Raw genomic sequence first — 21212 nt, 5'->3', positions numbered from 1 at the left:
TGCACATTGAGATAAATGTGACTGTACACTGGGAATGGATGTAGGTTCACAAAAACAAAGCCATGTATAAAATGTCAAGCATATCGCATTAAAAGTAATGTAAAAATCACTTTTGTTCCCCACTCTGACTCTCACTTTGAACTTCAGCAGATTGTTTTGATCATGTCTATATGCCCACATGCATGGAGTTGCTGGCATGCGATTGGCTGATTCGACACCGCTGCTAATAAACAGCGGAGCAAGTGGAGCTAAATAAGTGGTCAGTGAGCGTATATAGCAGCCCATTTCCACTCCATCCTAACATGCTCACCATGATGAGTTTGCCTGTTAAGCATGCCAGCATGAAACAAAACGACACAGTGGTTCTATCATGTTCAAGAGAAGGCAGGCATTTCTACAGCTCATATGTCATGGACTGCTTATGAAAATGATGTGGATCGCTAATGAGCGCTGCTGCTCAGTAGGAAAATAAGTCAATTTGACCTCATGTCAGAAGAATTAGTCAAAGGCTCCAATTTGAAACCACCAAAAAGCCAAAAATGATCAGACCAGTTACTTTATTGATTCTCACAATATCTCAGATTTATCTTGTGAACTGGGAACTGTGCCAATAGATGGCCTGATTTGTTTTTCTTCTTGCTAGGAGTGCTCTTCAGAAAGGCTTTTAAGTCTGCTTTTTGGTTTTTTAACACCCAGATGCTCTGGAACATCATGTTGGGTGGGCTCCCCTCTGCCGTCATCAGGACAGCTAAGACCGAGAGCGACCCGTCAGAACAACATTTCTCAGTTTATCGCCCCAGCAAGCTGGTTTATGTGTAAAAAGCAGGACAATCTGGGGTGCTATTACTTTATAGGCACACACATGGAAACGCACACTCTGCCTGAATGGGACATGGAGGCATATTCGTCTGTCACGAGTGAGCGCGTGCAGTACATGCACCTTTTACACACATGCACACGCACATAAAAACAGTATCAGTAATAAGGCCTGGGAGCTGTTGCTGTGTGAGAAGTAATTACTCCATGCAGCTCAGCGGGGCTTTGATGGAAACTTTTAGACTAACTGGCTCGACTGTAAGAAGCCTCGGCTCTGCTTCTTTTTAACAAGAACTCTTTATGGCTTCATTTGCTCTCTTTTCTCTCTTAAACGCTCCTGTTTCAAGGAAACCTGGAAGGGCCTGATGTTTTTTTTTTCTACACGCACGCAACCTAACACACAGAGAAAAAGTTGCAAACGCCATAATTCCACCGATACGTTAGAAGTTGTGGCTGCGCAGGCCGATCACACGCTGCCAAATGCGGTGTGAAGATGTTCAGAAGCGCTTTCTCCATGGCTGCCGAGGTTCTTTATGACACTGAGGTCTGCGAGCTTTGTCTGCACGCTGCGACTGACTCATGTGGGACCGCGCTGGGTGAGACGACGGCTTCCCTTCACAAACCACTAACAGCCAGTTGTGTGTGCACTGCAAGTGGTCTGGTCTACAGCCCGTGTGTGATGTGTCTGCTGTGGTAGCACAGCCGAGGTTTGCGCAGGCCCTGCACGCTCACCAGCCTGTTGACTTTCTAGCCTGATTACTACTCCTCTTCCCAGCCTCTGGCCAAAAAACATGGTGTATTTTTGGAACAACATTACTCAGGATCTGTGTTTTTAGCCAGAACCATGTAAGGTTCTTTGGACCGATGCTTTTAAACACATCATGCTCCAAAGAAGCACTCATGACCTAAACTCTAAAGTGGAAGGAGGTGATGGCTACTCCCCTGGATGCAAAACAGTCAACACAATCAGTGATTTGGCAACTCGAGTGTGTTTGCTGAATTGCAAATGTGCTGCTCTGGGCAATATAAGCCAATCTAATCCCTGCTTTGACATCATTGCCCTGGACGCACTCACACACTTGCTCGTACACGCACTTTTGACTGTTTTATGCATGTCTGCGTCAGCAAAAGCTTGTACACAAACAATACAGATGCAGATGTCCAAGAGCAATTTGTGCTCCCCGACAACACGAGTATAAACTCTGTGCTTTTGTGCAGAGCATGAGACAATGAGGGCATATTACCTTCCAAATATACCGAGAGCCATGATTCTTCTTATTAACACAGCTTTTACAGCTGTTTATTCGTTGCATTTGCTCAGCTACAAACAAAATGTGTCATTTTGCTCAAGACAAAAGTAATAAACTACTGGATAGACTGTCATGTGATACAAACGTTTAGTCAGACCAGCCATTAGCATTATTTTTCACTCTTAACTTGACTAACTTTTGGTAGTTGCCTTTCTATTTTCTATTTATTTTTTATATCGTAGAGAAAGGTATGATTTTGCAGTTGGCCCTGAAAGATATTAATTAAACTGGAAAGTCATGTCTAAGTTCTGTAATTAGATGGTAAATGTATCTTATGTCTGCATACATAAAGAGAAAGAAGGTCAACAGCTCCAAAGACCTTACACGAGCATATCAGAGATGCCTCCAAGTCCGACTGCCTTACGTAACTGAAACTCCCTAGCTCATCCCTAAATGATCATCTTTTGTTGCTATGGATACAGCTGTCCCTCAGGGGCCTGCTGCAAAGGAGGAGCGACCTTGATTAATAAATGCAAGTCGTAGTGGAGCAGCACAAAGCTGGCCCGAGTTAAAACTAATAAAGAAGGTCTTCTGACGGCAGTGAAAACCTTGACAGTGAGAAAGAGAAGGTCAGCTGGGGCAATTAAGCATCTGCCCCAGCTGAGGTGCCCTTGAGCAAGGCGAGGACTTGCTGGTGGACCCTGACCTGTGATCTCCCTGTAGAGGAGGAGAGTGAATGAAAAATGATAATGAACCAACTCCATCCAACATTAATGATAAAAGAAACTACCAGTATGATGCTATGTAATTCTAAATTATTATAAATTACTTGGAGATAAAATAGAAAAATACATAATAATTTAAAGCATGTGACAAATTTTGTGTATGTTTGCTAAAATAGTTACGCTAATATTAGATACAAATATTGCATGCTAAATAGCAGGCCAGCTAGAAGAACATGTCTAAAGTAGTTGATTGTGTGTAAATTATACACATAATCAACTGAATTACCTAAAAGGAGTGAAAGACTGAAATTTGCAACTGTTAATTAATTATGTTTGAAAATGTAACAGGTGAATAATTCAACAAAAAACAAACAAACGCATTAAATAGCGGGCTAAGGTAAAAGTAGGCTAACTGTTAATGCTAGCCAAATAGCCAATATTAAAAGTACTTTAAATTTATAAATGGTGCAAATAAACTGAAAGAGGAAGAAGGAATGTGTTAAATAAAAGTAGCCCTATCTGAAAAGCCTGTTAGTTGGAACGAAACTATAATTGAGCTTAGGTAAAAGTAATAAAAGGTAGAGTAATTTAACACATTTAACATATATTGTGTAACAGTCACAACACTGTGGTTACAAAGGTGTGACACGGTAGGAACAATACTCAGGTAGGCTGTGACGTTTAAATTATCCCTAGTTGATAGTAAGAGACCCAAAGTGTGCCAAGAAAATGTCCCCACACCATTACTGCAGCATCAGCCTGAACTGTTGATGCAGCATAGATGCTTTCATGTTAATCTTTGCCAAATTGTGACCCTACCACCTGTCACAGCAGAAATAAAGAACTTTTTTCAGTCTTTAATTTGTGCACTTTTGGTGAGCCTGTGTGAAATGAAGCCTCAGTTTCCAGTTCTTAGCTGACAGTAGTGGCAGCCTGTGTGGTCTTCTGCTGCAGTAGCCGTGTGCTTTAAGGTCCCAGCCGCTGTGCATTATCTTCTGTGAAGTTGCTGCCATGTGATTGGCTGATAAAACATTTGTGCTGACAAGCAGTTGAACAGGTGTACATGGCAATAAGTGGCCGATGAGTGTAGTTCTTCACGGTAATGGGTAAAAAAGTTTAGAACAGGTGCTTTACTGATGAAGCCTGGAGCCATATAAAACCTGGAGGTAGGGTTAGATTTTAACTTGACCCACATATTGACAGTTCAGTCATGTTGGGAAAATTCAAATCAAAGATGCTAAAACATCTACATACTAGATAAATAATGGCTTAGTTGCTTGATGTGACGGCTAAAATTATCGCACGTCACATGACAGCCTGGGAGACAAGTTTAGAAAATTTAGAATCAACATTTCTCCTTCAAATATATTGAAAATATTTGTGTTGGAGCAATGTTCATGAAAATAAAAAATGAGCTTCTTTCCTTTCCTGAATAACAACTTCAGAATCAAATCTTTCCAAAGCGTCTCCGCAGACTTCAGCGAGCCACCGGAGCAGCCTCAGGGTTATTAGAGCAGACTGAAATCATAGCAGAGCTCTGTAGTCTACTCACACTGGGTGAATAATAACGCTGTCTCCGCCCTCAGATGTAGCCTATATAGAGACTGGTTAGCATATTACAGTAATTGAGTCAGCTGAGGCAGGCAGTAGTGTTGCAGGTTTGCCTGTGGGTGGCTGCTGAGATGCACAATCAAATACAGAGTAATGGAAATAAAAGCATATTGGATTAGAGCAGGCAGCATGGAGGGCGTTTCATGTTGCAATGCACAGGAATTGGATAAAAATGTTTGTTCCATTTTGCTGCCGCTGAGCAACTGAAGTAAGGCTAGAAATATTGCATTACAGGCAGAAAACTGCTGTCACATAGTAATTACAACATAAATAGATTAATGACGCATTATGAAATGTTCGGTTACTGTTGAGGATTTGGTCTCTTTCTGCTTTTGATGTCAGTACACTGACTGGAACTTAGTCTACAGACTGACATCAGTGTTCTTCAAGCTCTTTCTTGTTCTGTTGCAGCAACAAGTATTGCTTTTACATAAGTGCTCAGATACCAGTTTAAAACTCTATTGGCCTACTGCAATAGCACTGCAGTACTGCTACTACTAGAACCTTCTTGGAGTGTAGTAATGACACTAAGGCAGATAAAGCTTCTATAAACTAAGATAAGGTTATTAGAAAAAGTCATTTATAGAAGTCAATCAGCAGAACACGAAAGAGCAGATTAATGATCACAACCCAGAAAAATGAAAGATCCAAGACTCTTTATTGCCATTATGCAAGCATCACAAAATGATGGCAATGCTTCCTCACCGTGCATAAAATTAAACACACACACATGCCCATATATAACTAAACATAGATACGTACGCACATATGTCTATGCACATGTCGTCATCCACATAAACACATAAACGTTTGGCCTGAAGATGTGCAGGCTATATATAGCTGTGATCACGTGGAGCAGACCATCACGATAAATGCCATAAGGTAGCATAGGTGCCTCAGGATAGTAATAATAAAATAAAGGATAATAAATCCCAACATTTAAAAGCAATATTTTTAGGGGGGGGGGGGGGGGGGGATGCAACAAACTGCAATAGTGTCTAATTATAGTGCACTACAGGAAGGGGATAATGATCCCGTGATTCCATAAAAACGCAGTAAAAGTGGAAAGTGTGTGCATGCACATCTATAGCTGGCTCATAAAGCTGCAAAGTTATAAAAACATGGTAATGCGTGTATGTGACGCTCGGGGAACCGCATGCACGGATATTACAATACAGGACACGCCCCAGAAAAAGTTCTTTTCCTCGGCCATAATCACAAGCATTTATCCAACCTGCCACACACACATACAGAGACACACACAGACACACACACATATACCACGCTGTCTGCTCGTAGATGATCACATTTTCATCAGCCTGACCCCGCCTCTGGTGAATGCAGGGGCGCTCCATGTGACGCTGGGGCTGTAACAAAAATCCAGTATGGCGGAATCTGTCAGGAGATGATTTTTTTCTTCCCCTCCTCCTGCGTTGAGGAAAAGAGGAGAAAAAAGCCTCGGAGTGCTAACATGGGAGAGATTTTTTTCTTTTTTTTTTTTTTATGAAAGGCCAGCCGCTTTGGGACACATGCTGGGACGACTGGCCTCCTCCCGGCCCGTGTATAGGTGAGCTGTTTTGGTGTGCCTGTGGCCGCTGTGGCTGAATGTGTAGCCTCGCTTTGATGTTGATATCCAAGGCAGGGATGCGATGCACGGGCAGGCTTCATGAAAAACCATGTCCGGCTGAAGTTTTCACTCCGCTCATCTTCGCTTTCGCCCTCTCGCTTGCGATTGAACGTTTTAAACGACTCCCCTCGGAGTCTGAGTCACATCTGAATCCTGGTAGAAATTATTATTTTTTTCTTTTCTTTTCTTTTTGCGACTTGTAACGATTTAGCTACAAAATATCCTTCACGGTTTTATTGCACTATTTGCGGGCGGGAAGTGTGTTGGCAACAAGGGGAGAAGGGGGGAGAGGCAGGAGGAGTGTATGTGTGTGTGTGTGTGGGGGGGGGGCAGGCGGTGTTTATTATGCCGATTGTTGCTGAGCTATTTATAGAGCCAAAGACTCTAACGCGATAAAACACTGAGCTCGTGCGCATTTTGTCGCTTTTCCCCGTGCTAATGGCGAGGAAGGGAAAAATTGCTTGAAATGAAGGTAGGGGCCCGCGTGAGTGTGTGTGAGTGTGTGTGAATGGTTCGGGATGGGCGGTGGTAATTCTCTGCATGCGTCAATCTTTCTGTTTTTTTGTGAATGGGGGCGTACGGAGCCGTTAAAGCGACATCAAAGCAACGCGTTAGGGGTCGATTCAAAGTGTCGCCTTCCGCACGAAATAGTTCTTATGGGGAAACGTTAGTTTGGGAAGGTGAATGAAGCCGTTTGTCGTGTTTGAGAGTTTGGGTTTGGGCTGAAAGGGGGAGGAACTGTGTGTACCCACCTTTTTGTGCGCTTGTGGCTGTCATCTGTAGCTGTGATGTGCATATTAAATTTCTTTTGAGGGTTATTTTTATCTTACATGCGTTCTCTTTTGCTAATACTGGTGTCATTTTGAAGCATCACTCTGTTTTTTTTCACTCTTTGCTCACTTTGGGCTTCAGGGCTTGTCTCCCCAGATCTGTCACCCTGCATCAAGCAAGCTCATTTTTAGGGACAATGGCCTATGGGATACACGCACACACACACACATATGAGTACCCCTCCCGAGACAGATGAGATGCCCCGGGGGGATTGGTGTTGCATGAAGCCCCCCTGGAGTGTCAGCATGACACACACAGCCCCCCCACCCTACCCTGCCTGCCTGTGCCCTCCCTCCACCAATCCTTGCTTTGCTTTTCCATCACAAAGCGCAAGTGTGCGTGAGCTGTGCAGTGACCGACTTTTTTTTGGTTTGGGGGGGCCAATTTGTCCTGCGGCTGCAGTGTCTGGTCCTCTTGTCTTGAGAGTCCCCCCTTACCCCCACTCCTTTCCTTTTAATACATACACACACACTCGCATGCACATCCCATCCTGCTTCAGAGGACGGTTGAGACCTCTGCAAACACACACACACAAGGGCGCTGCCCCCATACCCCCTCGTGTCTCCGCGGCCAAATCTTTCAACCTCACCCCCGGGCAGTCTGGCCCCTTGAATTTTGTACTAGTAGTAAAGTCGACTTGATACTTTAGGGCTGAGCTGTTATTACATCTGACACCGGTGCTCCGGGCCCAAGGAATCCAGGCCACTCTCCGTAAACAAAGAAAAGAACAATCGTATATTTCCAGAAGCAACAAGAAGACAAATCAGTTACCTCCCAAAAAACAAAGAAGAGCCTCCTGCCAGGCAAATAACAGAATCATTGTCTCTTTTGCTTTTTAATGGGATCTTTCCACCAATTTCTGCCGTGAACGCAGTGCATCCTACTGGGGAGTTTTGTGAAATCCCCAGTGCGCCTCAGTCAAAAAGACGCTATCTCAAGGAAAAGCTATTTATTGCCTGATTGGTTTACAGCTCCTCGCAGTGTATCATTGAACCCGGGGTTGCGTTGACTTCTTGGAACTCTGTATTTTACTCTGAAAACTCACCGGTGCATTTCTAGGAGCAGGATTTGATGATTTGCTAAGGTTGGAAATGTTTGCAAATCCGCGTTAAGATGGATTTTGTATCCCTGCAGCCAGAAGACTTTCCAGTATTGTGAAAGTTGTTTATTCTTATTAAGACTGCTTACAAAGTGAAACCATTAGTTCATTAACCAGCTGATTTATTTGCAAGTATGAGAAAGGATTAATTGTGCAAACCTGCGTTGGCTATTTTTGGGCCTCAATCTGTTGTTATGCAATAAAAGACCTAAAAGATGCTTTACTAGCTGTAGTTAACTCATGACTTCTACTTACAAACGCATGTTGCTAGAGTTATAGCAACAATTATAGATGACCAAGCTAAATCTGTCTGTAATGTAAGTGATATGTCCTCAGTCAGCAGCTGGCGCATCACTATAAGATCAACGCTGTAAATAACTGCGAGTGAGAGGCATTTAAAGGATGCACGTGTTGTTTTTGATACTAGCAGCAGTCCTTGCAGTCATCTTGTGTACAGACCTGATAACAATACAGTAAATATCACGGCTTATATAACTGTCTGTAATATCTGGATCGAATAGAGTACTAGAGCTTGGCTGATACTGGATTTTTAGGGACCGCTCCTGCTTTGTTCATATCAGGGGTGTCAAACGTAAGGCCCGGGGCCCACAATAGACCCGCCAAAGACTTTAATAAGTTTTACAGCTTATAAAGAGCTTCCCCTGCAATCATTCTGTCACGGTCCTGGGTCAGTGACCCAGTGTTTTGAGTTTCTTGTGTATTCTGTTCTTAGTTCTCTTTGTTGTCCCAGCTTGTTCTTTAGTGTTGTGTCTTAGTTTGGTTTTCTTGTATTCTGTTTAGTTCTCTGAGTATTTAGTAGCTGCCCTCTGTGTCTCTTTGTTGTTGGTGTTGTCTGTGTTTCTTAGCTCCTCTGTCTCCTCTAGTCTAGTTTGCGTCTGTGCTAATTCCTGTTTTACTTTGAAGGTCTGTGTCTCATGTGAGTGTATCCTACTTTGCTCCCTTGTCTCGTCAGTTCTGATTTCTCCCAGCTGTCCCCTCCTTCTGTGTCTCATCCCCCTCGTTACTTCCCAGTGTATTTAAACCCCGTTTCTCTGAGTCAGTGTCATGTCGACCCTCTTGCTGTGTGGATCGCCCTGTGTCTGTGTGAGTTTTAGGTCATTGTTTCCCCAGTTTAGCTTAGTTTGCTCGTTTTTCTGTGACCAGCAAATAAAGCTGTGATTTTGAGTTCACCCCCTGAGTCTGTGAGTCCTGCGCTTTGAGTCCTCATCTCCTGCCTGCCACACAGCGATTCATGACACATTCATGCTCCGCTAAAGTAAAGAAGTAATAGATAAACAGTGAAATGACAGAAATGTTTTTGGGTTTTTTGCTAATTTAGAAATTTATGATTTTTTAAAAAGATTCACAGTAAAAAAAACACTAATGAAAAAGAAAACCCAGGATATTTTCTGTGTATTAGCAAAAACCTTTTGTCTTATAATTTCTTGAAAGTCTTGGCGTTGAGCTAACAGAACCTTTTCTGTCATTTTACACATTAATTTCTTACAATTTGGCCGTGAAGAGCAGTGCTGGCAGATTTCTTTCATTTTTTAAAGCAGAATTACTTTATGATGTAAAAAAAAAACATGAACCGTGCCGTTGAAATCGGCTCGTTTTCTTTGAATGAAATGTCTGAGGGGTTAAATGTTTAGTTAAACTTTAAAGTGACAGAAAGGAGAGCTTCACTGGTCCCGCCCACTTTGACATCCTCGGTTCATATGCTGTATAAAAATACCGTGTCCATGTAGCTACAGTACATCGGCGCTGTTTGGAAACGATATCATGGGGAAATTGCTTCTTAACTTTCTGCTAATGCAGTTCCGTGTGCTCAGCTGTTATGCTGCGTGTGCTGCACGGTCCTGGGAGTGCAAACCATGTGAACAGCATCTTTCTGCTGTAGTGTCTCCTGCAAAAAAGGTTTCCTATTTATTCTTATGGAGCAGCATACACACAGCACCGACCTGTGACAGGCCAGCTGGTGTCTCTCCTTTGCTCTCTCTTACGTGAAGCGTTTAAATAAAACATTGTCCTTTTCATCCTCCCACAGGTTGGTGCTAAACAGCGAGTTGCCACTCTGATTGGAGTTGCCGGATCAATAAGCTAATGGAGATTGGCTGCTGCCGGACGTCTGCTTCCTGTTTCCCGTTTGACCGTCCTGAGTGTTGGATCAGCCTGAACACGCATTCAAACCCACACTGTCTTCCTCCTCCCAGCTCTGGCAGGCTAACAGGCTCCTGATCACCATCCTGTAAACCACATCCGTACTTCAACTCAAACACACACAGACATCTGTCCTTCAGTGAACACACACTCACACGACGAGCTGGGTGCACACTCGCCGTACTGCGTGGACGTCTGCCTGACCGACCTGGCAGCAATGACTTCACACAGCCACCAAGGTAAGATGTTTGTCTACCACTTTTTACCTGTTATGCACCGGGTGGAAAGGGCCTGCTCAGTCTTCTAACTCTCACAGGAGTAAAAGGCCAGGCACATGCGTCCGGCTGATATTGCCCTTGTGTTAAACAAACAAATACCACAGTCTACAGCTGCATGCAGATGCTGCTTCACTATCCAGGAGTTTAATGTATCAGTCTGCCTTGTAGTCACGACGTATTTGCAGCAGAACAGGAATTAAACCAGAGAAAAGCTTTAAATACTTTTAATACATGAAGAAAAAGAAAGAGAAAGTCTGTGAATGTTGTTTCAGAAATACAGAAGTACAGAGACTGCACCTGTAAGCCGCTTTGCAACCCACCCCCAACCCAGCTCCTCTTGTACCTTCCACTTATTGTCATATCTGATGTGACTGATGCCTGCCTCGCCTCCACACCACCAAATAGAAACCCTGCAGGTGGAAACAGCAATCCTTTTTGATTATAGTGGGCCTGGCTGAATTGTAGGTGTGTCTAGGATGCTGTTTAAAACCATTTTTAGAGACCTAAAAAACTACCTGTCATGTGCAGATTAATGAAAATGTATCCCCTTCGGCGCCGTCACATTAAGGGAAATCTGTCTGCTGCTACATCTGCCATATTGGCGTATGCGAACGCTTTGATTGTGAACAGAGGCGGATCGTGGCTCGCTTCAAATGCAATAAAGCATTTTAATCTGGTCTTATAACTGTTAATGGGCTCGATTCAATATGAATGAGCTCCGGAGGGGCGAGAGAAAAACGTCCACGGCATCAGCTTAGTAAAAAGAGCCTCCCTTTTTCCTTGTTGATGACTGATCGCTGCTTTGGAAGCCTTCACTTGCACTTCCGCGAGCTGATACATTATTTAGCGACCAGCTGGTGGATGAGAAAGGTTAGCTTCCTGCCACTGGCCGACGCGGTACCTGACAGCGTCGGCTGTGTTTACTTTATACACCTGGGAGTGTGTGCAGTATAAATACCACAGCTGGGGCAACCGCTGGGCCCCGAGGGATCGGAGCGAGCCGTAGTCTCAGCCGGCGTCCTCAGTCCTGCAGCATCGCCACATGTGATGCACATCACAGAGGGTAGAGTGGATATTTGGCCTTACATGTGCACGCTGTTTAAGATGACTATAGATCAGCCAGAGAGGTCACACACTTTCCTTTTCCCTAAGTGTTTCCTTTATAAACTTGGATTAGAGCTGTGCAATATTTGCGCGCACGCACGCACACACACAGTCGTATTTTACTATCTTAGTGGGGACATTAATTGACATAATGCTTTCCCTAGAGCCGCTTACCCCGACCCTAACAATCAAAAATGAATGCCTGGCCCTAAACCTGACCAGAACCTGATTGTAGTGAGTCTCAAAAATGCCTTCAGACTCGGGATGAGCATTTGGTCCCCATCAGTATAGTAACTTCCCAAGTTTTTGGTCCCCACAATATATGTAAGCATGGCACACACACACACACAGACACACACACACACACAGACACACAGACACACACAGACACACACACACACACACACACACACACACACACACACACATTAACTCATTGTCATCCGCTGAGCTGACAAAGCTAATAAACTGCTAATCCCGAGCAACGATTTTGACATTAATAACTGCTAATTTATGCAAGGTGACACGTTAAATGATGACAGTGGAAGTGTCAAACGGAAGATAACAAGTGTCAAATAATATTCAGTAACTACATTAATTGCACGTAGGCCTGTGAGCCTAGAAGTATGTTTTTATTTGTTTTTTAAATAAGTTTCAGTTTCTGTTTGAGGATGACTGAGCAGTGAGAGTGACTCACACCTGAACATGTTCAGTTACTAGCAGCCTGTAACAAAAACACACCATTTTTGGTTGAATCCATGAAAAACACAAATATAGACAAAATATAGGCAAGAAAGCTGAGAGCTCCTTACTCCTCCTGAGAGTAGAGCCAACTCTCTTTTTCTCTTAGAAACTGCATTTTCATGCATATTTGCGTGTTTCAACAAGTCACTGCACCTATTTCTCATTTTGCTAGCGAAACACAAAGAAACCAGAGGTGGCTCAAGGCTTTTGCACAACATAAGTGAGCGCCTAGGCGCCTGAGGGGTTAATGAGTGGTTGATATAATTCGGGGAAAGGTCTTTCAACGCTTTAAAAGTGGTAAGTAAGCATTTCAAATCGAGTTATGGTAGCTTTAAGTTAAGGCTGTGAATGGACGTTAATAAAGTTAAACGCAGCGGCTCATTTCGTTACGTTTACAGATGCCTTAAAGGGCTGATTTAACATTGCACTTTGGAGACTTGCGAGACACCGATCCTCACCTTTTGCTCTTGAGTGTAGATTCACTTCCCAAAATATCTTTCATTAGACCGCATCTGCTTAGCAGAGAGTAGCTGAACTCCACGAGAAAAATCAGCTTCGGTAAAGGAACTGAAAAGGTAACGCAGGCTCACGGGGTTTTTACGATCAATAGCTGCTCTTGATTTATTTATTTATTGTTTTTCCTCCAAAAACCTCTGAAATAACACACCACTCATTATTTGATGTCAGTGCGACTGTTAGAACGAAGCAAACAGTGATATTGAATCAATGCCCAGCTGTGAGCAGGAGCCAGGGCAGGAAGCTTCACTCTGTTCTGGGCTGATAGAAGAAGATAAACTAACCAGCTCCTGTCACAATATGAAATGAACCCTTTTTAATTTCCCTCCGCTCCCTCTCGCATCCTCAGCGTGCTTCACCCCCCCTCCGCTGGAAGCGTGCAGAGGGATGCCCCCTGTTAGCTCACCTCTCGCCGACACAGAAATAGCTGCGATTCTTTGTGCGAGGCCCGGAGATTACGACTCATACCTGTTGAGCGGCTGTTTCCCGCTGTCTTGTTTGCTGGCGGGAAAGCCTTCAAGAGGAGGCGATCCCGGCCCTCGAGAGCGCTGCCAAGTGTGGGCGTCAAATTTGAGGTGTTGCTTGTCTCGTTTGAATGACAGCTTCGCAAAGAGGGAGACGGAGAGAGAGATGGAGAGAGGCAAGCCAGGAGACATTTTAAAGGAATGCGACGCTGACCTTGCGGCACTTGTCAGCCTTCTGTTTCTTTTTTTTCCCTCATGAAAATGTGTGTGACAGCAGTATTTACAGAGGGAGGAATCTCTCCGGAGATCTCTCTGCTAATAACTGCAGATGCAGGAGAGGCTTCTTTAAGACTGTCTGCCGCTATCACCGTTAAGGCCAATTACTTTCATTTAGAGTCACAATTAAAACAACAGCGCCTGTGTTCTCGAGGTGAACAACGAGACTTTCAGATCCACGGCTTTGTTGTGCAGTGTGATCCAAAGCTGCCAACTTTCTTCTGCTCTGCACTTATTTCCAATCAAGCTGTGTGTGTGTGTGTGTGTGTGTTTGCCATTTTTTCTAATCTGTAAATGAGCTTACTAGCAAGCACTGTTATTTATTTTTCCCCTTCCAGGACTTACTCATTTTCTTAAAGCAGCTAGATTGGCAGGATTAGGTTAGATTAAATATCATTTATCACAAATCTCTTCCCAGAAAAATGAAATATAAAACAGATTCTCAGGTTTGATTTCCAAGAACAACAACAACAACAAAAAAAGGGGGTCAGCAAACAGGCTGGAGTGTTTGCACAGGAGTGATTGCTGTGTGTGCCAGGAGCTTTAACACATTAGCCTGCGACATTTGTTTTACACTCGTGCTTAGCGGTGAGCTAACGTGCTCGGTGTGTGGTGTTAAACAGGGCGGTTGTCTCTCTAAATGTCACGCACGGGATTGATAAGAGCTCAGAGTATAGAGTCCTGCAGCGCCCACGCAGATTCAGAAACATCAGCTCAGGTCCTCGGCAGGTGTTGAGCTCTTCTCCGTGATGACTGAGGGAGCCTTCATGGTTGTGGTCGTTCGGCGAGCACCCTTATCAGTTTCTGGGCTTCCGCCTATAAAAATAAAAGGAAGCAGGGCCCAATAAACTACACAAGTCCGAAAAAGAAAGGGCAAAACGTATTAATTATTAAGTAACAGAGAAATGGATGAAAAGGTTTGGGTGGTTCCTGTCTCTCTCCACTGTTACTGTCCAATAAAGGTGAAAAACAAACAAAGAAGAAGACGCGTGTTTTCCTGCGATCCATAAACCATTTGCATATAAACATAGGAGGACTACCTCGGAGTGGAAAAATCCATCCTTTATTAAAAGTATTTGAAATATTAAAACCAGACTTTAAATCCGCTTGATGTTACCAACAGTCTTTGATTTCTGCTTTTAGAGGTGGAAGCCGGTTGGTTGGGAGCGTGCAGAGAGCGAGAGAGACGCTTTATTGTGGAACTGATATGCGGGCTGGATGCGTTGTGAGTGGAAAAGGAGGATGTTAAAAAAAGAGCAGCTGGCCTCCTCTGGTGTTGCAGTGCTGCTGAAGAGGGAAGGTGATGCCGCTCGTTGGCAATGATTTGTTTTCATCTTAGTCAGAATCGCGCCGGCTTTCCAGGAAAGCCTGTATTGTTTACCGCTTGGCCTGCAAATGAATCACACACACACTGTCACACACTCTCACACAAGCATGCACTCAGGCCACTGAATGGTTACTTAGTAAGTGGCAGGTGTTATTTTGTGAATGAGAGGTTTGAACTTTACATTGTTGCATGGGGGGGGGAAATTAATAATTAACACGTTCTGCGAACGCTATCAAAAGCACGTTGACAGTGGGACATAAAGTGTGTTCAGATTAGATTTTTTACTGCTTTATTTTGCAGGGTCTGTGTGGGCGTGAGCGCCTTTTATGGCTCTGAACCGGTGAACTTGACACAGTGCTCTTTTCCTCGAAGGCTCAGCGGTATCTAGGTTACAAGCGCCCGTTAGGTTTACGCAGCTTGGAAACGCCACAAATCGGCGAGGAAAATAACATAATTTTAAAATAAACACTAATGAGGAGGGTCAGGACATTGCATTGCATGGGCTGGTACCCAAGATTAGATAATTCTCTCGAGGTCTCACACATCCGCTGATTTATGTCTTAGACAAGCTAGTCGTGCTGCGGTTGCATTAAAAAAGGATTTATGGTCAGGGAATAGCAGTAATTTGGTACAGTCATTCCTGTCCTTTGCTTTTTGGTATATACAAATATTGCTTACTACCGGTAGGTTAAAAGTACACTTTTAAAACCGTTTCTAAGTTAAACGCTCTTGTGTTCCCCCAGAATATTTTTTTTTTCATGTTTTCACCGATCACTGTTTATACGATGCTTATAAACATCAGGTTTGGCTGTGCAATAGACCGGCGACTTGTCCAGAGTGTACCTGACCTTTGGCCCTATAATAACTGGGATAGGCTCCCTGAATTGGATGAGCACTTAAGAAAATGGATGGGTGGTTAGATGGACTCCTGGTTTGAGCTCTGCTCCACTCTGTAAAAGTGTCTGTAGCTTTAATGGAGCTACTGCTGTTAATTATGAACCTTCCAGGAAGTGGTCTGCAAGTTACTGTAGATCATGCTAGAACACCGACTCTCTGGGTTTCTGGTTCCACTTGTGATAAACTCTAGAATTAATGCAACTGTGCACCAAATCTTCATCATCTTGGGGTAAACCTGTTCCTCCTCCTGACATCGTTATCACATCATGTTTTTGATAGAAAGGCTTCAGGTCAATAGATGTGGTTCCATCATTGGATCTTTTTGCAGATTTTGATTGTAGTAAAGCATCTTTCTGTAAGCCTCAGGGATGTCACAGCAATAGCGCTGGCACGATTAGTCGTCTAGTCACGATTACGTCGACTATCAAAATCGTCGACGACTGATTTAATAGTCGACTCATCGTTTGAAGCTTTGTAAGATCCCAAAAGACACAGGAATAAGTAGTAGGATTTAAGAGTGTAATAACAGACTGAAACAGAAGATGGCAGCACTGCATGTACAAGGATGCCAGCTGCCGTTAAACCCAGAAGAAGAAGAAGAAGCTGTGTCCGGTATTGTAGCTGTGTCCAAATTCAGGGACCGCATCCTCCTGTGCCCGCATTTGTAGGCCGATTACGTTACAGCGACACGACGAAGACTGTCCAAATCCAAAGACTCCAACAAATGCGCCCTTCATTTCCCCAGATTTGAAGGATGGGTCGGGTGTATACTTCGTGGCCCAACCTATCCCAGAATTCATAGCGCAGCCCAGCTCAGTTTCCAACAATGGCGGCAGCTAGTTAGTTTTAATATTACTCTTATTATTCTTTCTGGGTCACAAAATAAACGTTTAACATATTTTCAGGCGAGAATGTAGCTGTGTAAACCTCAAATATCTGCTCAGTTTATCAAGACACCACATATTTTCAAAAGTGCTCCGAGGTTTTCGGAGACGTCTGTTACCCACTAGCTAGATAGCTAGCCGGGGGCAAGGCTCACTAGAGCCGTGAGAACACCGGACTCCCGGCAAATCGTTTTCAAACCCACCGCCGTCTTTCGCTACTCAGGTTAAACATATATAAGTCACTTAGATAACTTAAAATGTTATTGTTTGGCTTTTTTTTTTTTTAGTATTTTATTTGTTCCTGAGTGAATCGGTTTGGCTGAGATTAAAGTTATAGTTTTTACACAGCTGAATAAACGTCAAGCAGACAGCTGATTATCAGAAGTGTGAGATGCTCGAGAATTTACTCTGGTGTCCTGTTATATTTTAGATAGCAAGGAGTTTATTAAACTTCACCGAAACAATCTGCAAATATCATTAAAATTTTAATAACTATCATCTTGTCTTTATTTTTAGTTAGCACAGACCTTAACAACTTAAAGCTGTAAGCTAATGATAGTTATATAAGAGCAGATGCTGCTGGTGCAATAAGCTGTACTTTTACGTCCAATGGATGATGATCTGATTAGTCAACTAATCGCAAAAATAATCGGTGACTAGTCGACTATCAAAATAATTGTTTGTGGCAGCCCTACACAGCAACACGAGACGGTTTATGGCATCCAGGCATGAAGAGAGCAGTAGCAGAGAATTCCTAGCAGCAATTCAGAGTTGCACCCAGTTAATCCGCTAAAGCACCAGACCTGCGCTGGCCTCTGTGCTGCATCTCTGAGCGCACAGTAGGTTAGGAGAGAGATACGATGGAGGGTTTTTTTGCTACTTTACAGCTTTTGCCAGTAATAAAATGTGATTTGTGTCACTCATAAACAGAAAAATGCCTTTATTTTGATTTAGTGGATGGATTATCAGCCGAACAGGTAAAACAGTATTAACATTAACATTTGCCTGGTTCTAAGCTTGTAAGATATGTGAGCTAACTTAACAGTGAAACTTTCTTATTAAAAAGAAAATTGTGATATTATGAAAGAGAAAAAAAGGTTTTGAACCCAACTACAGAATATTTAGTTTAGTTTGCTAATCGCTCAATCGTTTTAGAAAAGTGCTTTCTACACAACCAGAGGAATCACCCCCTGCTGGCTATTAAAGAGAATGCAGGTCTGCATTCTCTTTAATAGCCAGCAGGGGGTGATTCCTTTGGTTGTGTAGAGCTCTATGGGAAAACAGCCCTCGGCTCTCTTGCTTCTGTAATCCCCACAAACACTTTCCCGATGACTCTATGACTTTAGCCGCTAGCTTGAAGTTATATTGGAATAAAGACGACGTTCATTTATAAATTTTGGTCATTTGCAGCGTCAGAAAGGAGGTTTGTTAATTGTAACTCATGATGGGTGCAGGAATTTTGACACCGATACTTGGTGATTTTAACTGTCAGATATATCGGCTGCTGATTGTTTGTTTTTTCCAAACATATTTGTTACCAACACAGAGGTTGCAGTGTGCCCCCTGGTGGACAAACTATGCGACATCAACACTCCTAAAGTGAATGAAGCATGTTTGTGCTGTCTCCCCTTTGTTTTTTAATTGTCATACATCGGCCAGTAAATGAAAATTATTTGATACCGAAATATTTATAAATAGCTAATAGCAGCCCATCATAACAGGTAGCGATGGTTGGGTTTTATCTTTTACTAATGAGCATTAGCCAGTGAAGTCAGATACACCCCTTCCACGTCACAGGCAGTTTCAAAAGACCAAGATATTGATGATGAGGCTTTGTTTGGCGAAGGTTTCTTTTATCTCAGTAATGATATCCAGTGTTAATACTGTGAAAAATATTCTTAATGGGTTGTAAAGCTGGGTGGCTCTCTAGTTTCAGGGGTGCTAGAGAAATTAAAATGGTGGTTGAGGTATTTGAGTCGAATGCCTTCTGGAGGCATCCTAGGAGAGGTATTTTAAACATGTCCACCCAGGAAGACGCCCTAAGGCAGATCCAGGACACTCTGGAGAGATTATAGCTCTCAGCTGCCTGTGGAGAGGAAGGTCTGAGCTTCTCTTCTGAGACGGCTTTAGCGGGACAGCTAAGCGGTAGAAGATTGATGGATGGATGGATAAAAAGCACCAGACTCCAATAAAAACACATTTTCAACATATGGAACCATGAACCAGTATCTTAAATCAAGATCTACAGTATATGGTGACTTGTATGGCCACATGTTTTCAAGAGACTGTTTTTAGTGGTGTAGTACTATATCAGAAATGGAGAAAGATGTAAGGTTTTGCCAACTGGGCAACAGAGATGCAATAGTTTCTCTACATAATAAAGTTTATTTCCATACCACCACAAACGACATCATTTGTCATGATCATAAAGTTGATTCAGCATCTCTAAAACATTTTTGAGAAAAGGGGAACACTATAACCTCCACAAAAGTAGGATTTATTGCTAGGCTGTATTACATTGCATTAGTTTTAGCTTACAGACTTCATATTAGATTTATAAAACCATTTTTACATGCAGTACTGACTTCTGCCTTCCAGACAAGGAACAAGGGTTAGGAAGAAGAAACAACTTCATAATCTAATTTTCTTTCATCTCTCTTGTTCCTTTGAACTTTTGAACTTAGAAGATTAATACATGTATAATTTAAAACATTTTAATATCTGAGTAGCATAACCACATCAAATCATGTGAATTCTACTGAAGCCAAGAGCTGAGATGGAAGCAAGTGCTCAGGCCCAGCTCTCTATATGTCAGCCATGTTTCTGCTGAGCTTCCGTGTTTACTGAATTACTAAGATTTTGGATGACAAGAAATTTATATTATTAGTAATCACAGGAAACAGGATGTTGTAATATTTTCTGTGGACAGCTCATCAGCATACTACTTGCTCTCATGTTTAAAAATGACGAATTAAAGATTTCTTTGATTTCATTATTTCAGATAGTGACAGTTTAAAATTTTGACCAATTCTGATTAAATATTGTTCCGTGGCTGACGTATTAGGTTTTGTGGAGCATTGCCGAGGTTAAGTTAAATAGGTGGTTAGTTTGGTTTCCATTAAATGTTTTTCAAACTCTACAAGTATAAACACAGAGCCAAATTTTAACAGAAGTCCTGTGAATGTGGCCGAGGAGGTGGTCAGCACAAACGGGTAAAAGACAGCTATTTTAGATGCATGAAAACATTTCATAATAAAAGCCCTGTTAAGAAATGAAGGGTCTCTGACAAGTGAAATACTGGGACTTTTTAACATGGTTACAGTGTTGAGTTTGTATTGTAGCAAAGCTTAAGGACGTTAGCTAAAATGTTAGTTTTTTTCTAGACAAAAGTCTCAAAAACTCTTTAGGTACAATGATTTATTGAAACATTTCCTAACACAGATGAAAATACAGTGTATAAGGCAACAGAGTTTGCAGTTCTAATGAGCTTGAAAGTCAATATTCGTTTTAGCCACCTTTATTCTTCCGCACTGCCTGAACCCAAAGCTAGCTTTCTTGTAATTTCTTTAGGTCGTCTTCAAGAATAGTTCTCCAGGATAAGATATATATCTCGATATTTTTTTTAAGCCATAAAGTAAGAACAAAAAGAGAGTTCTTAGTTAAAGCTGTGTCCCAGATGTCACACAAGCACTTTTATTAACATACAGCACAGATGTACATGAAAAATTACTCAAAATTAAATTATGAGCATTCATTAAATAATCATGCTCCATAAATAAAATAAAACAATGTTGTTTTTGTGCTAAACAAAGAGCTCACAATTGTGCAGTCAAAATGTAAACTAAAAGACGCTGAGCGTAATAACAAAGACAGACAGATTTTACAGCTGCTCTGTTTCCAAGTTTTACTGCGTGACTGACAGCCTGGAGTTTGAAATCCACTTCATAACCACGTCTCTTACAGGTGCCATTTATGGTCCTTATACACACACAGTATGGTAATATTACGTTGATGCACAGTACGTATCACTCCGCGAGGCTCCTCGCCGCGTACCACATAAAATCGGTTCGCGGCCATCAAGCACAACCAGAATTCATACATTAAGGCGCGCTGTCAACTTTTGAGAGAATGAAAGGATTTTAGGGTTAGCGCTGTTAGCTCGTTAGCATGTTTAGCTCGTTAACACGTTGACGCCGTCCAGCCCCACGCATGGGGCGATGCGCAGTAACTCGTTAACGGAGATTTGCCGTGTCCGTCTTGTCGCTGCCTGCACGTGAAGCGATGGGGGAGGAGGGGGGAGTTGTCTTCAGTGAAGGCGAGGCGGAGTAACGTTGCGTAGAGACAAAAGTGGACGAAAGAGAGGCAAACTTGCGGCTCCACAACTATAATTATAACGTAACATAGACTATATCGATATAAAGGATATTGTCACATCTTATATCTCGTATAAAAAAATATCGATATGTTTTAAAAACTCGATATATCGTCCAGCTCTAACCGTGTCTATTTCTATCCAGGTTTAGTTTTACTGATTTGGCAGTGGAATCATTGATGGTACTTTTCTGTGTTCATGATTAAATCAATTTCGTCAGGATCCCCAACA

The 21212-nt window shown here is 42.6% G+C and overlaps 1 protein-coding gene across 2 annotated transcripts in view; it reads left to right on the top strand.

The window, feature by feature from the left end:
• The first annotated feature begins 5605 nt into the window (after positions 1–5605).
• The window catches only part of LOC309701486 (histone deacetylase 4-like), an 85072-nt gene continuing 69465 nt past the window's right edge, over positions 5606–21212 (top strand). The window contains exons 1-2 of one of the 2 annotated variants that reach the window (XM_082525724.1): positions 5606–5969; positions 10007–10358. In XM_082525724.1, coding sequence (XP_082381850.1) covers positions 10337–10358 — 22 coding nt within the window. In that variant the 5' untranslated portion in view covers positions 5606–5969; positions 10007–10336. Of the gene's footprint in view, positions 5970–10006; positions 10359–14704; positions 14802–21212 lie in introns of those variants that run through there. The other variant, XM_082525722.1, reaches the window with a different exon arrangement.

This window comes from Aulonocara stuartgranti, assembly GCF_965226115.1.
Source record: "Aulonocara stuartgranti genome assembly, chromosome: 23".
Classification (NCBI taxonomy): domain Eukaryota; kingdom Metazoa; phylum Chordata; class Actinopteri; order Cichliformes; family Cichlidae; genus Aulonocara; species Aulonocara stuartgranti.
This window is presented reverse-complemented; position numbering and strand designations above follow the sequence as displayed.